Genomic DNA, 14,119 nt, shown 5'->3' on the forward strand with positions numbered 1-14,119 from the left:
CAAGCACTTACTTAAATGAATAACATAGGTGTATATTCTCTGTTTAAACCTCCCGGCGTTAAAGTGCCCAATGTATTAATCCAACGCATCTCTAATTTCTTAAGAATTTGTTGTCTGTCACCGCCACGTCTTAGTGGCTCCACATTATCTATAACTTGATATCGTAGTTGTGAAATCGTGTGTTTCTTTTCATGAAAATGTGCAGGTATCGGTAAATGTAACAATTTACAACGTATGTTAGATTTATGTTGCTTTATCCTTTCTTTCACCTTTTGTGTCGTTTCACCCACATACGCCAATCCACATGGGCACTTAATCAGGTAGACTACAAATCTGGACTCACAAGTATAGTATTTTTTAATCAAAATATTTTTACCCATATGGGGATGTGTAAAAAAATAACCTTTAGTAATATTATTACAATGTGCGCAAGATAGACAGGGGAATGTCCCCTTTTGGGGGGGTCCTAAGAATTGTTGTCGAAGTTTCTTTTGGGGACCTATATCTGCTCTCACCAGAAAGTCCTTTAAATTTTTATTGAGTTTGTAAGCCATTAAAGGAACAGATGAGAATTCTTTGACATGTGAAACCCCTGTTTTGAGGATTTCCCAATGTTTTCTCAAAATGTTCTTAACTTGATCACTTGCCACCGAATACTGACTTACAAAGGCTAGTCTACTTTCTTTTTCTGTATTGTCTCTCTTTTTAGGAGTCCTTAATTGTACAGATGTTATATCTTTTATAGTTGTTAGATCTTCCAGTAATTTACACTGAGAGTAACCCCTTTCTATGAAGCGTTCTGACATTTCTTTTAAACGGATGTCACACTGTCGTTCATTGGAAACGATCCTTTTGACCCTCTTAAATTGTGTCATTGGCAGAGACTTCAATAATGACCGCGGATGGAAACTAGTATTATATAACAAATTATTCCTATCCGTCTCTTTTTTATACAGATCTGTTTCCAATAGTGTGCCATTTTTTTGTATCATAACATCCAAAAAATTCAATTTCTCCATATCATGACATAATGTGAAATTCAAGGTAGGTACCACAGAGTTCAAGATATGGTGAAATTCAATAAGTGTACTCACCGGTCCATCCCAAAACATTATAATATCATCGATATACCGGTGATATAAAGAACAGTATTGTTTGAATAGTGTATCAGTGTAAACATAATTTTCCTCAAAGTCTGCCAAATAGAGGTTGGCATAAGTAGGGGCCACATTACTCCCCATGGCTGTCCCCTGTAATTGTTTGTAAAAGTTGTCACCAAATAGGAAGTAGCTGTCTTTAAGTACTATTTGTAATAAATCCTAAAGAAAATTTTTTTCTTTTTCTGTAAATTCTGAAGATTTTTTTAGCCAATTCTCTACTGCAATCAAGCCTGCTGTATGTGTAATAGACGTGTATAAGCTACTTACATCTAGACTCACTAACACTGTCTGAGCATTAACTTTACAGTTATCCAGAATATCTAGTAATTGGTTAGTGTCCTTAAGAAAAGATTTTGTTTTACGAACAATGGGTCTATCCAAGTAAATGGACAAAGGAGAGAAAACTGAGTCTGTATTGGCCACTATGGGTCGACCTGGTGGATGTTGTAGGTCCTTGTGAATTTTTGGAATGGTATAAAATACAGGCGTGATGGGTTTAATTTTATACAAATATTTTCTAAGATTCTCATCTATCACTTTATCCACAAATGCCAATTCAACTACCTCCTTGATACTTTCTTGTATACCACTTAAGGGATCACCAGACAATAGACAATATACTGTCGCATCTGCCAATTGATTATTGATCTCATTAACATAATATTCTTTATCAAGTATCACCAACGATCCCCCTTTATCGGCAGGTTTGAATATCACATCATTATGCTTCAATAACTCTGTTAAACCCTGTCTTTCACCAGCTGTTAAATTGTTTCTCATGCTGAGCATTGAATTGGACTTCAGTTTGGATTTAAGTTTTTGTACATCACATTTCACCAATTTAATATATGTCTCCACTATTGGATCCGCATTAGCAGGGGTAAAATTGCTTTTGTTACGTAACCCTGCTTTCTTTAAATCCAATCTAGAGTCACTAATGTCAGCATGAGATAGTGTTTCAAACCCCAAAGTATTAACCTGTGAAAAGAAGGACTTCAACCTCAAATTACGAAAAAATCTCTCCAAATCTACGTCTAACTGAAATGTATCACAGCTTTTTAAAGGGCAAAAAGAAAGTCCTGTACTAAGTAACCCTATTTCCCCCAAAGAAAAGTCATGTTTTGAAATGTTGATTACCAACGTTTTTTGTGAGTCCGTGCCTTCCGATATGGTTGCTCTCTCCGTTCCTGATATCCTCCGATATCTCCTGCCGCCCCTCCTTTTTTTCTTGTAGATTGTCCCGTGCTGTACCCTAAAAAAGAAGAGGACGAAGATGCATCCGAAGTGGACCCGCCATAGCCACCGATCGCCAGAGGAACACGTGTATCATCCTCTCTTTCATTCCTTCGGTAGTTTCGCCAGGGCGTCTGTTCCTCTCTCCTATCCGTGGGATATGGCGTCCACTGCTCGATTCTGTCTGGCGAACGCGTCTGCCGGTATCCTCTCCTATCAGGTGAATATGCGCGCTGTTGTTCTCTTCTTTCAGGTGGACGCATAGGCCTATACTCACAAGGGAAAAATGGACGCCTCGGCGTCTCAGACATGCCGGAACCCCTCTGCCATTTGTACACCCGGCCAGCGGTGTAATCCGCTTCATCTCTCAGAAACTTATATCGTTTCCGCTCCTCAATTGCCACTCGATGTTTAGAGAGGTTATCTTGAATCTCTGACAAACAATCACGCTGGCCTGCACTCGGAACCAGCTTCTTCAATTTAATCTCAGCAATCTGTAAACGCTGTTTGGTATTGGCGATTTCCTTCTGCAAAAATTCAATGTTTAAGAGGATAATATCAAATGAACATTTGTTCACAATTTGTTCGTATTTCTGTGTGAATTCCTCATTGTCATTGAATATGGTAGGACGCAGGTTAACTCTCAAACCCCTGGGAATACGCCCAGCCCGATAATACTCAGTCAGTGTGATAGCATGTAAATCCAGGCCAATTAACTTTCGGCTTTCTTTTTCATATTCCTTAATCACATCTGAGTTAGGTAAAGAGAGTAAAAATGTATTGCTACCTGTATTGGATCCAATTATCCGGGCAGCCTGTTCCTCATTGTATGTAAACGTAAGCGCTTGATGTTCCAATTGTGTTTGTTGGGTCATCTTTGAAAAACACCACTTGAGCACCACCAGCAGTATAAAGTCCAGTAAATGTAGATAAAGTGTGCTTCAAAAGCGGACAAGGCTCTTTTATTTTATTGTGTTTTAGGACAGTGAAATTTAAAGACATGGAAGCTCCTGATTCAAAGTAATTCAGGGGTTTCAGTTCCCTGAATTCAGCATTGGAGCCAGAGATAAGTAAAATTCAGGAGTTTAATATTGAAACAAAGTAAAATAAGACTTCCTGTCCTTGACACTTATGTTGCAAAAGGTTATTTAAAAAAGGTTTTAATACATTGTGTCACTATTTGAGAAATGTCTATTTATTACCTGTCACTAGATAGCACTTTCTGTAATTCACCTCTTTTTGTGGCAATTCATTAATACGAAACATGTGATTTGATATTGAAAGTAATTTGATATGGAAATAGTTCACTGTGACTTATGTGGAGGTGGAATGATGTGACTCCTCCCTGTGGTGGGTATTTAAGCACGTTTAGACACTGTTAATTAATAGCTTGACAAAGGGCCTGTGTAGCCCGAAACGTTGCCTATGGCATTTGAGTAAAGTTTTTGCAATTTTTCAAAAAATACCGGAGTGCTGCTGCTTTATTTGCTACATGTATACATTGCCCTGGCAGGGGGTATAGCTTGCACCCGGGGCCGCAAAGAGACTTGTCCGCTTTTGAAGCACACTTTATCTACATTTACAGTAGTAACACATTAGTAACATATCTAGTAGAAAAGCGATCTATCTACAAGGATATTGAATGAATTGATTAAAAAGGGGGTCTGATTTACGTCAGTGTGTAGAAATTATTAGATTAAGAAAACAAAAGAACACCACTTATTTATCAATTTCTAGTACTGTATTTCTATTGAAAGGGTCTCAATTGAAAATTCTAAGACTGGATGATTGCTACCACGTACTTGTGTAATTGGTTAGAATAACCAAATAGTGTTCTGTCACCTTACTTGAAATAACCAACTTTATACCATTAGTTGTTCTAAAACATTGTTTAATTGGAAAGTGCTAGTGCAATAACTTAATAATTTAAGTACAATTCTACCCTTAATAAAGTGCTTTAGTGATATACTAATGGTGAGAATAATGAATTACTAGAAGGCTTCTAAATTAGTAGTTAATAATTAATACCTCTAAACCTCTTAAATTGTATAAGGTTATAACCCGGTGAACTATTAATAAATTATAATGTGCTTCATTGTTAATATTATAAATATCAATTCATCCAGTAAAAATTCATAATATTACTCCAATTGCTTGGATAAGTAAGCTTTCAAAAAATAATAATTCTTTATTTTCTCAATTATTCTTTGAAAGTGGTCAAATTTTTTTTTAACCTTTTATTGCTCAGAAATCTTTCTAACCTCAACATTTAGATAGGAAGGTAATGCCAAGACCACTGTCCCTGAAGTCCTGACTTCTCCATCTTTGTGGGGTCCCTAGATTATCAAAATATGAGACAGATTCACTGGGACTTCTCCACCATCTAAATTATTCCTTTTCCTACTTGTTCTTTTGTTTTCTTAATCTAACATTAGTAACATAGTAACACAACAGTAACATTAGTATGCACTAACATAGTAACACTGTAGTAACGGTAACACAGTTGTATTTAGTAATATACTCTGCCTGTCCTACTCTGCCAGTGTGTGCCACACTCTGCCTGCAGAAGGACCTGCCCATCAACACTTCTACCCTACAGCCTCCATGTCCCATTTGGGGAAAGCACAGAAATACTACCCTCACCCGCTACCAACCTCACCTGCTACCAACCCCACCCGCTACCAACCCCACTCTCACCTGTTACCAACCTCACACACTACCAACCTCACACACTACCAATCCCACCCTCAACCAACCCAAACGTCACCCGCTACCAAGCCCACTCTATACCAACCCCACCCTCACTCGCTACCAACCCCACCCACAGTCCCACACTGAGTAGTGCCAAATAAATATGAGTCAAATTCATGGAGACTTGTGTCATTGCTTTGGGATTGGGGGGGAAAAGGAACTTTCTGCACAATGCTTTGCTTGTGGCTGGTGATGATGGGATTAGTAGTGCGGTACAGTCCAGAGAACAGTTTTCTCTTTAAACATATGCCCTCCCTTTGTCTATTGCATCTCCCATTCTCTCCCCAACCTACTTAACTGCCACCCCTCTAGCCCTGGCAGAGTGGCAGGAGGAACTTGACAAATAGACATGGAACTGCTCCTGAGAGCCGAGTGCATTTCCATCTGTTCCCTTGGGGCTACCCAGCGCCATGTGTTGCACATACAGTACAGAGACAGGGAAAGAGAGATGGGGGGCTGCAGGGTGACTTCTAGACCAGGGTTTTTTAATTCAGTCAGAAGATGAGCTGAGAAGAACCAACACCAACATATTCCATAGTGATGCACTGATTGTACATCAGTCCCTGCCCCAATGAGCTTACAGTCTAAGGGACCTATCACAGTTCCCCAAATATTTGGCTCAGCCATTGATCTCTCACACTGACACTAATTATCCTACCTACAGACTTGTCCTCACACCAATAGAAATATTTTCATTAACGCCACACCCCAATAATCCAACTTCAGGACTTCCATAAACACCTGGGGCACCAATCCGGGCACATAATTTCCTCCCTTACTGGAAACCTCGGGCGGAGTCCAGTGCGGAACAATGATCCTATTTATATAGGATCCAATTAACAGAACTGACTCAACTATCATTAAAATATCACAGTCCGGCACCGGTTCTACTCGTATTGTGGCACGAGGCACATTGGAGGTTCTGGACAAACCATATAATTAGGAATGTGAAAAGCCTGCCTTGTACCTGGATCAGGGATTGAAGCTCTTAAGGAATCCGGTCACCCACTGCCACCCAACAGCGAGGGTCCCTCTTGGAATAAAATAGAGTCGAAGTGGGTTCTACTGGATCAGAACTTCTCAAACTTATTTAATTTAAGCCCGACTTGGTCAATTTGTCAGTCTCCCCAATTCTCACCCTAACTACCCCATTATATTGTTATAGTCAATAAGATAAAGGGGTTTAAGAAAATACTTTAGTTCCCCTTTAAATTAAACCATAAACTCTTCTGACTACAGGTTGGGACCCTAGGAGTCTGCAAGTTTGACCTTAGTTGACTCACTCATTCCAATGTGGGAGGGGCTACACCGTCAGTCTGTCGAGGGCTTTATAATCAGCCTTGCGATGAAGTGACTGAACTGCCTGCGAGGAAGAGGAGCCAGTGGCACACTCACGTTGTACACCAGAGGTGAGTATGTACTGACATTAACTACCAACACAGCAGTCCTGTCCTGCTTTATGGCAGCTGAGATTCTAGCTATCTGTATAACAGAGCATTCTGTCCCAGTAGCTGCACAGATCCTATCTGATCCCCATTGGAAGCAGCAGTCCTGTCCTGCTTTATGGCAGCTGAGTTTCTCGCTATCTGTATAACAGAACAAGAGAGATAAGAGAGCTCAGCGATGCAAAGGAAGCAGAGACATGGGAGGGTAAATTCTGTGGGTAGTTATTTTGCAGAAGAAAATCACTGGTTAGCTGAGCATAGAAACATAAAGGGGAATAAAACAGGGGTTACAACACCCCATTGCCAAGTACTGACAGAAACAGCAGTGTCAGTATTTGGAATGAAATGATCCACCAGTTGGGGCAGATTCTATATCAATAACATATAATAATAATATAAACAAATAATATAAAAGCAGAATTGAGAAGTAACTGTGGTGCTGGTGGGTCTCAGTGAGGAACAGAATTTTTCTTGTTCCATTGGACCAGTGAGTCCTGTGTTATTGCCAATATTACTGGGGGCTCCTTAGCCAATTCACAGGCTCATTGTGTCTTTACATTTACATCACAGATGGACTCACTGAAATGGATGCTGTCGTTATTCGGAATCTTTCTATTGAGCACAGAATTTCCAGCATGTTCAGCATTGGCTGCAAGAGGTAGAGTAGCCTTTATACATATAATCTGTGTATATAATTTATGTGTATAATGCATCTTATTGTCTTCTTGTATATGTGTGTGTGTATCTGTATAGGTGTGTGTATGTGTATAAATGTGTGTGTATATGTGAGTATATGTGTGTGTGTGTGTGTGTGTATATATGTGTGTGTATATGTGTGTGTATGTGTGTATATGTGTGTTTGTGTATATATGTGTGTGTGTATGTGGGTGTGTGTGTGTATATGTGTATATGTGTGTGTATATGAATGAATATAATTGTATAGGTATATAGTAAAGGTGTGTGTGTATTAGTGTGTAGGTGTATAGGGGTGTAAAGGTATATATGTGTATATACACATCCTGTACGGTTGCTCATTTGTATGGGGGATGGAGTTTTTGGCAGTGATGTAATGGGGCGGGGCTTATACATGTATAGAAATGTAATTAATTACTGATATTACAGTAGAATCCTCATTTTACAGTTTTCAGAGACCAGGAAAAAAAATTGTGTAAAATAGAGAAAACTGGTTAAAGGAGAAGGTTGGGGCCAGAAGTTGAGGACTCCACCCCCTGAAACAAGTGCAGACTAATTGGACCATTTGCTCACAGAACCAGGGCCCAATATGTACTGTATGTACTTAGCATATTAACCCTTTTCATCACACCAGTAAGGATTGGAACCTGGAGTTTTCCAGATAAGGGGTATTTCCCTAAATTAGATCTTCATACCTCATAGTTGAGATTAAGTACAAGGTACTGTACTGTTTTTAGAAGAGGAGAAGGATTTTTTTTTTTAAATGCCATTATTTTATTAAAATGGAGTCTATGGGAGACGGCCTTCCTGTAATTCAGAGCTCTCTGGATAATAGGTTTCCAGATAACGGATCCCATACCTGTACAAGTTGTGCTAGGATAAATGAGAGGTATAGAAATGTTTGCATCTGTGAAACACTGACAATTAAAGGGGAAGTTTCCCACTTAATGTGTTAACACTGGTAGGAAAAGAGGCAGAATGTATACTGGGCTGTTGGGCTAACAATTCAATTCTCTGTTATTATGCAAAATTTATATTTTGGGTTCCAGCCAATGGAACAGTATGACTTTCACATCAGTTTTTGTTTCCCACATTAGGACTGTATGAGAAGTTGTTCCAGACTCAGTTTCTGGAGACTCACAATAATTACCGAAAAAAGCACAACGTTCCTCTACTCAAACTCAATGAGGAGCTCAGTAAATCAGCTCAGCAATGGGCCAACTACCTGCTGTCCATCCACAAACTGCAGCACAGCAACAAGGGCGGAGAGAACCTTTATTTTAGGTACAGCTCCAGCACTGGGACCCTGGCAGGTAAATGCCCAGATAATAATAATAATAATAATAATAATAATAATAATAATCCCATTGATGCGACTGCATGTGTTACATTATTTCCTGTCCTTATACAGTTTCCCCATCAGCCCATCAGGTGTCTCTAAATTTCTGCACTTCCCAGCTCTGACCGCTAGAGAGCGCTCTGACACAAACGCCTTTATTCTATCTATTTTATCAATTGTCCATGGAGACTTCATGGAGCTGTTTGGAGACAATTATATTATATATTATATCTATTTCTCACATATCATTCTGCATCAGACCGGATACAACCCTGGTCGCAGGGGGCCCCAGCAAAGACCCCTGACTATCACTTGCACACATCCACCCTCAGTTGGCGACCAGTGACTGGGGCAAGAGATGGAAGCCGGGGGCCGGTGGTGACAGGTCTGGACAGGGAGTAGGTCTGAGCTGGTGAGGCCCATGAGAGCTGAGCCCAGTGGGTTTTTCCCACCCTGTGACACTAACATTCCATTCAGGGGTGTAACTACAGAGGAAGCAGACCATGCTGGCTTTGACTGCAGGGGGCAACAGGAGATGTAGGGGCCCCACTAGGCCCTAATTCATATACAATTTCAATAATTATTGTTAAAACAGGTCAACCTTGACATTTTGGGGGACTGAAAAGTAATTTGCCCTGGGGCCCAGTAATATCTAGTTACGCCATTGATTCCATTGGCTGGTGACCTGCCACTTACAAAAGGCACAATATACAGAGAACCTGTATAAAAATACCCCTTTAAATACAGCAAATGGGAGCTCAGGGTAAGTACTGATGAGGGGAGACTGGGGTCACTTGCCCAGGTACAGAGCTCCCATCCTCTGATGTCACACAAGTAGTCTTCCTCTGGGTAAGTACTGGGGGGACGGGAAATTAGATTCAGTTACCCAGGGGGGCTGGTCCTGCCTGACCACGGGAAAGAGAGCAGCCCAGAAGCAGAAAGTACAGTAAAATCAGATGTCTGTGCCTGGGTAAAGCTGGCCATAGATGTTGAGATTTTTAAAAGATCAGATCCTGATCGTGAGACCACGATCTTCTCAGAACGATAGTACGATCGTACGAATTTACCATCAACTATACAGACAAATTTGCCAGGAAAACAAAGGGGAGCTGCATGCTTGGCCCTGCAAACATAGATAGATTGCACTGGGACCGACAACGATTTTTTGACCTGGCCGATCAATTTCCTGACAGATGTCGGGCGAAAAATCGTAAGATGTACGATCGTTCAAATCCCACCAACCGCACGATAATTTCGAAGGATCGGTCGGGCTTCCCTAAAATCGGTTGTTCGGCAAGAATAATCGTCGCGTCTATGGGGAGCTTTAGAGATTGGAGATTGGATTCATATATCCAGGGGCCTGGTCCTGTCTGACCATGGGACAGAGTGCAGCCCAGGAGCAGGAAGTACAGTCAAATCAAATGTCTGTGCCTGGGTGTGAAGTCCTTTAAAATCACAAATGATCAATTGTTTTTGGTTTGCAAATAAATACATCATACCCAGTCTGTGACTTTACCCCATTTCTAAATTCCTTTGCTAAATTCTAGTCCCCAGTGAAGCCAGGCCTTATTATAAAACAAGGGCTTTTGTGATTCTGGGAGATTCCCAGGTAATTCTACTGCAGAGTCAAAATGGCCAGTGTAACACAGCTCTGTGCAAAGTGACTGTAGAGATGTTGTTATGGGGCAGTTATAAGTGGGATATGCTCATACAATATTGGGGGGGGGTCCTGTCTAATAAAGGTGCTATAATGACTCTCCCTTTGATGCAGGAAATGTGGCTGTGGATGCCTGGTACAATGAGGTTAAGGCTTATGATTACAACAAACCTGACTTTAAACCAGAAACAGGTAGGTAGGAGCCTGTCCCTTCCTGAGCAATCTCATAGGCTCATGCAGTTTCTTGGTGTGGCCACCAGATGGCAGACATCATGTGTGTGTATTAATGTGCCCGGGCATAAAGGACAAGGTCAAAATGGGTTTACTTCCCCTTTGAATATTGTGCATCAGACAGAAATCACATGTAACCCCTTTTTCCTGTGCACCCCCACAGGGCACTTCACTCAGGTGGTCTGGAAGAACTCCAAGGAGCTGGGAGTTGGGGTAGCCACTGACAACAAAGGGACTTTCTATGTGGTGGGACGGTACAGCCCAGCGGGGAACGTTATTGGACAGTTTAAAAATAACGTCCTGCGCCCCAACTAAATATCAAATGAGAGGACCCCTCTGGTGATGGGGTAAGTGTGACTACTGATTAATGATTGTACAGACACACACACTGTACCAATTACATCTCCTGCGTGTCCTGAGGAGGATGTGCAATTGTGCCTCTTATTCAATTAGTATATTTCTCCTCTTGGGCTGCTCTCCTTCCACAGTTCAGGCAGGAGACTGGAGCTTATTGCAGTTGGGTGCAATAGCATTTATATACATTATGGCTCCCTGAGCAGTATGTGTTTCAGAACATTAAGAGATTTGGTGCAATTTTTAGTTCGTTTTTTTGTTATTTTTCATGAATGATATAGTTTTGATACTATCATGCCATTGTCTCCTTTGCAACATATTTTATTCATCTGCATAACATTTGTTGTCATTTTGATTTCATTTGTTTAATATGAAAATCAAATAAAATATTTTAAACAGTAAGAGATTTGGTGAATGTGAAGCTTATAAATTCATTTTTAATCTCCCTTTATTTCCCCCCCCCCAGCTGCAAGTCTGTCCTTCTGTTCTGAATTACGTGAGCTGCGTCTCCTCGAATACTCCAGGGCTAAATGGGGCCCAAAGGGTTAAAGATTTCCGAATCCCCATGGAAAACCAGAAGATATCATCCGTACAGTCGGCTTTCTGGCTAACAGGAGGTGGTGGTTAATGGGTCCTAATAATCAAATGGGTTGATGGGTCCACTTTGGATGAAACCTGCGCCCATTTCCATTAGCCCCATGATGAACCCTATAGTATGTCTGGGGATTCCTATCTCCCGCAGTGATTACCTAGGTACAGAGCTCTGATTTTCTGTACTTCCTGCTCTTGGGCTGCTCTCTTTTCTATGGTCAGGAATGCTGCGTGACTTGCAGTAGATCTGACTGGAATTTTCCCCTTTTACTGATGCATATCGGCCATGTGTATCTGGAATTCCTTCTAGTGGCTAAAGACAATGGGAAGGAGAGCAGCACAGGAGAAGGATCTGAGCTCTGTACATGGGTAAGAATAGTGGGGTTCTCTTACCAATGGGGAGGTTTTAGAGGAGTGAACAGAAATACACCCTGTACCTTGCCCAGGTACAAAGTTAAGATCCTACATATTGGAGTGTGAGCCTTAGGGGCAAGCCTGCCCCTGTTCCTTTTCTCGTTGCCCTTACAGTATCTCCTCTCAGTATTTAACTCTTCTTCTGCTGCTGATTGATTATATATTTTTTGGGCTGGAAAATAAAGAAATGTGCATTTGGAAGCAGCTGTGTGTGTTCTAGATCAGTACTTACCCCTTGTCCTATCCATGGGTGAGGGGGTAACACCCTACAGCAGTGCCCAACTATGACAAGCCAGAGCCAGAATCACCAGAGAATGACTTTGGTTTCTCCCCATTAGGCCTGGGATCCAGTGCAATGCATGGCAAGTACCTAGAGGCACAATAGTGTCTGTGGCATCTCACACTGCCAGCCTGGAACCTACCTGCATTGCATGGCCTGGTTAATACGGACTATGCAACAATCAATAAGCAACATGGCAGCTCCCAGCCACCTACAGGATACTTTCCCTTTAATGAGATTCGCTGCCCCAGGAGTTGCCAGGGATAATAATAATAACCTTCACTGTAAAGCAACACTTTTGGCAGCTCCAACATCTGGAAACAGCAAAAGCTCTTACTTTCTCTGGCTCTGCCAGCCAGGCGCCCATTTCTGCTCCACACCCAGACGTCCCACACAGACCTTATCATGCGCCACAGATAAAGACTTTTCACTGGTGGGTGAAAGAAAAGAGACTACACGGGCCCCGGGGACATCAATATGAGGGCAAATAAGCTACTGTGAGGGTTCTGGGAATATTATGCTGCACCTTGAGCCTCGCCAGGCAGCAGTGCTGTAAACGAGCCTCTTAGATGCAACTGATCCTGCAGTAGGGTTTCCACCTTTTCTTGAAAAAAAATACCAGCCTTCCTATATATTTATGTTTTTTCCCTATTAATAACATTGGGATCAATACTATCCTGCAGTGAGACTACAACTATGATCTTTTACTAGAAAGGAAGTGGAGACAGTCACACGAGCACTGGGAAATACACTCCCTGTGCAAAGGAAGTAGAGACAGTGACACCAGTACAAACCTCCCAACATTTTGGAAATTAAAAGAGGGACAAAAAATTTGGTGTGCGTAGTGCGGCAAATTTTTTTTAGACCACAGACCACGCCTAGTTTTGTGGCCACACCCCCTCATTACCAGGTTATGAAAGTTTTCAAATATTGACAGCACCAGTCATGGATTTCTTTGCTTAAAATGCCTTTATTGAGACATGGGCTCAGACCCCGATACACTTGAGGCCAAGTGTATCGGGGTCTGAGCCCATGTCTCAATAAAGGCATTTTAAGCAAAGAAATCCATGACTGGTGCTGTCAATATTTGAAAATTGTGAGTGAACGGATACATGGTAGAAACCGTTGCACGTGCACCCTAAGAATTGGCAGGCTACAGGTGCTGATAAGTTAGAAACATTGTTTCTTTTTCTGGCTGTTCAGTGCAGAGAAAAACTGGTCTATCCAGTAGAAATGAGGGACTGCAGGTTGAGCTGTCAAAAGAGGGACTGTCCCTCTAAAAACGGGACAGTTGGGAGGTATACCAGAGTGCCAGGAGATATTCTTGTATTTCTGCCTGTTGGAGGCATTTGCGCTCCTATGTGAGGAGTAGGCAAGGTGAGAATCAAACAGGTAGAGGTATGCGGGGAGTCGTGTAAATGTCCCTGATAATTACAGGAAAGAGGTGACTATAAATAGCAAATGTAAACACTCAAGTGTCACCTGCCAATCAGGTTTGTCCAAACACACAGGTCTCCCAATCGTGTCACTAAATACACAGAATGTGTAACGAACAGCTACACTATCCCAACTCCCGGACACCTTCTCTGCTCCACACTGACCTGATCTTTCAGCACTACCTTGTGCCACCTCTAAAGCCCTCCATGCAATGGCATCCCTCCAGCAGAATTCTGTACTGGAACCTGTTTTTTCACAGAACAGATTTTTCTTCTTAATTTTGAAATTTGATGCAAGGCCAGCATTTTCTTACTTTCCAAAGTGCCTTCAGTCATGTGACTTGTGTTCTGATAAGCTCCAGACTCTCTTTACTGCTGTACTGCAAGCTGGAGTGATTTCACTCACCCCCCCCTGGCCCCCTCTCAGCAGCCTATCAACAGAATAATGTACAGGTAACAAGATAACAACTCCCTGAAACCTCTGCTGAACTAACAGCCCCTCCATGTTTCTATTGTCTGTACAAGAATGCAGACA

At 41.6% G+C, this 14,119-nt stretch overlaps 1 protein-coding gene across 1 annotated transcript; it reads left to right on the forward strand.

Moving 5' to 3' along the window:
* Positions 1-4,843: 4,843 nt before the first annotated feature.
* On the forward strand, positions 4,844-12,072 carry LOC108699866 (Golgi-associated plant pathogenesis-related protein 1). Its single transcript, XM_018232505.2, has 6 exons — positions 4,844-6,553; positions 7,160-7,247; positions 8,380-8,595; positions 10,393-10,470; positions 10,673-10,856; positions 11,330-12,072. The coding sequence occupies exons 2-5, from the start codon at positions 7,160-7,162 to the stop codon at positions 10,822-10,824; spliced, it is 534 nt and encodes a 177-aa protein (XP_018087994.1). The 5' UTR covers positions 4,844-6,553; the 3' UTR covers positions 10,825-10,856; positions 11,330-12,072.
* Positions 12,073-14,119: the final 2,047 nt, after the last annotated feature.

The sequence above is a fragment of the Xenopus laevis genome, chromosome 8S (genome assembly GCF_017654675.1).
Source record: "Xenopus laevis strain J_2021 chromosome 8S, Xenopus_laevis_v10.1, whole genome shotgun sequence".
In the NCBI taxonomy this organism is placed as follows: domain Eukaryota; kingdom Metazoa; phylum Chordata; class Amphibia; order Anura; family Pipidae; genus Xenopus; species Xenopus laevis.